At 34.8% G+C, this 2,628-nt stretch overlaps 1 protein-coding gene across 1 annotated transcript; it reads left to right on the top strand.

Annotated features, from left to right (window-relative positions):
- The first annotated feature begins 1,013 nt into the window (after window positions 1-1,013).
- On the top strand, window positions 1,014-2,030 carry LOC131623741 (uncharacterized). Its single transcript, XM_058894764.1, has one exon. It carries the CDS (start codon window positions 1,014-1,016, stop codon window positions 2,028-2,030), a length of 1,017 nt encoding a protein of 338 aa, XP_058750747.1.
- Window positions 2,031-2,628: the final 598 nt, after the last annotated feature.

Genomic DNA, 2,628 nt, shown 5'->3' with positions numbered 1-2,628 from the left:
TTTTTTAAGCAAAATAGGGAATCAATTAAGAGCACTAGGGGTGCTACAACCCAAACATACAACAAAACAACACAACAAGAAAAGGGAACAAAACCCTTCAAGCCATCAACAAATTAAAAACTAGCATAGCATCATTGCACCAATCCACCCAAGAGCCATTAACAAGCCCTTTATGAAAAACTAACAACCAATCCCACGAGAGCAATTTGATCCTACCCAAAACATCAAAAGACGACAACGAAAGATTATTAAAAATAATATCATTCCTACATTTCCACATTACCCAACAAAAAACCAACCCAAAGAACCATCCCAAATCCAATGAGAGTGCACATCTAGCCAAAGCAAGTGGTTATTTTAAAATGTTTATTTAAATCGGTTTGACACATTTAAAAAATTATCCAAAAGTATCGCAGTTTTTTAAATCTATATGATCCGATTTGAAATATCAAATTTAAATCGACTCACATGATTTAGTAAAGTTATTTTAAATCAATTAATTTAATTTACAATCACAGTTTTGTTTTTTTAACTAGTTATCATTTATTTTAATTCTTGTTTCGACAATATTGTACAATAAATTATGAATAATACAAAATTTCATAACAACCAAATACTAATCCAATACTTCATGCACAATCATTAATACAAACAGTACCATGGAATAATATTTAAATAAATTCCATCGATTATAAAATATTTAAGAAATGATGTCACAAACAGTACCATAAATAATAAAAACTCTTGCCAAAATGCTAATCAAAAAATGATCAACGTTAATCAAAATTTTAGCTGAAGAATTTTTATGGGGAGGATTAGAGGAAAGAAGGAAGATTCATTGGGTGAAGTGGGAGGATGTTACGTTACCAATGCATAAAGGGGGGTTAGGCGTGAAAAATTTATATTCTTTTAATTTGGCTCTTCTAAACAAGTGGAGATGGAGGATTATTCAAGGGCACGATTCTTTGTGGTTTAAAGTCTTGAACTCGCAGTACGGTGACGTCTCATCCAAAATGTTCGGTGGTGGAGGGGCTAATAAAGTCCTTTCAAAGTGTTCGGTTTGGTGGAAGGATGTTTTAAAAATTATTTCTTCTTCTTCTCATGATCCTATTGTTGATTTGTGTAGGTTTTCCGTCCATAATGGTTTTTCTACTCCGTTTTGGGAGGCTAAATGGTTGTGTGATTTTACTTTGAAAGATTTTTTTCCGGATTTATATGTCATTTCCCGATTAAAGTATGTTTCGGTGGCGGCCATGGGAGGGTGGAAAGATGGTATGTGGTGTTGGGGAGATTTTGGAATATCCGAGGTAGAGGTGGATGAATTATGCTTGGAGGAGGTCTATGCGGATTTTAAAGGGAAGGTGGTGGGGTTTAGAGGTTGGTTGGAGGGCAAGGATGCCGTTGAGTGGAATAATTCCGAGGATAAGGTTTTTTCGGTAGCTTCTTGTTATGAATTCTATAACAATCTTCGCTTTAGTTATGGTCCTCCTAATAGGAATGATGGAGCTTTTGGGTTGTTGTGGAAATTGGAAGTTCCTTTTAAATTCAAGGCCTTCGGTTGGAGATTATTCCTTAATAGGCTTCCGGTGAAAGATTTATTGAAGATCCGAGGTATTTCTATTTCTTTGGAGGAGTCTAAGTGTGTGTTTTGTGGGTTATGTTTGGAATCTTGTAATTATTTATTTTTTAGTTGCTTGGTGGTGAAAAATATTTGGAGTGAGGTTGCTTTTTGGGTTGGTAAAGGGGACACGGTAGATGATGAGTGTTTGTCGAATTTTACGGATTGGCACTTATTTTTTCGTAGTAAAAAAGTGAAAGATAGGAAGTTGGGAGTGGTTTGGCTAGCCACCACTTGGGTTATATGGACGGTTAAGAATGGTAGTTGCTTTCGGAAGGAGGCTTGGAATGTGAATAATATTGTTTGGAACATTAAGCACTTGGTGTGGAGGTGGTCTTTTTGCGGGAAAATTACTCACCCCAATTACTCTTTCTACGAGTTTTGCATGGATCCTATGCACTTTTTGTCGTAGTTGTAATTGGTTTGTAATCTTCGCTTTTTGTCGGGTTATCCCGTTTCGCTGTGTAAACAGGTTGGAGAACCCTTAATTCTCCGTTATTTATATATCTTGCTTAAAAAAAAATTATATAGTAAAATTTGTCATGTTACACATTCATTCTCATAATATATAGTTTTCCATTCTACACAACAAAAGCTTCTCAAACATATAATTAAAGTAAGATTACAGTGCAACACCATTCATAAAATGATCATCTGATGAGTAGTACTAATAGGTAAGATTAGAGTTGATATTCTAATTTTTTTTCAATTAGCACTTATAGTTACTACCAAAAAGAAGGCCACTATAAGTAGTTAGGTAGTAATTAATTCTAGCTAGTTGAAGTAGTAACCAAAATCAATGAGACAGATATTGATTGAGTTTATGCTGCTGGAGCATAGTCATAACCACTATCATCATCGTCATCGTCTCCTTCGTTGCAAACTGCTAGAGGATAGTCATACCAAACAATACCATCATGATCATTTCCATACTTCTTGCACCATGGAGTAACAACTGTGCTAAAGAATGCCATGTTTTTTTGGAAGTAAGACAACAAGTACAAATTCTA

This window comes from Vicia villosa, unplaced genomic scaffold (genome assembly GCF_029867415.1).
Source record: "Vicia villosa cultivar HV-30 ecotype Madison, WI unplaced genomic scaffold, Vvil1.0 ctg.000077F_1_1, whole genome shotgun sequence".
Classification (NCBI taxonomy): Eukaryota; Viridiplantae; Streptophyta; class Magnoliopsida; order Fabales; family Fabaceae; genus Vicia; species Vicia villosa.
This window is presented reverse-complemented; position numbering and strand designations above follow the sequence as displayed.

What these genes read in the sequence shown, in the direction of transcription:
- LOC131623741 (XM_058894764.1), top strand. Translation starts at nt 1,014, where the DNA reads ATGTTCGGTGGTGGAGGGGCTAATAAAGTCCTTTCAAAGTGTTCGGTT.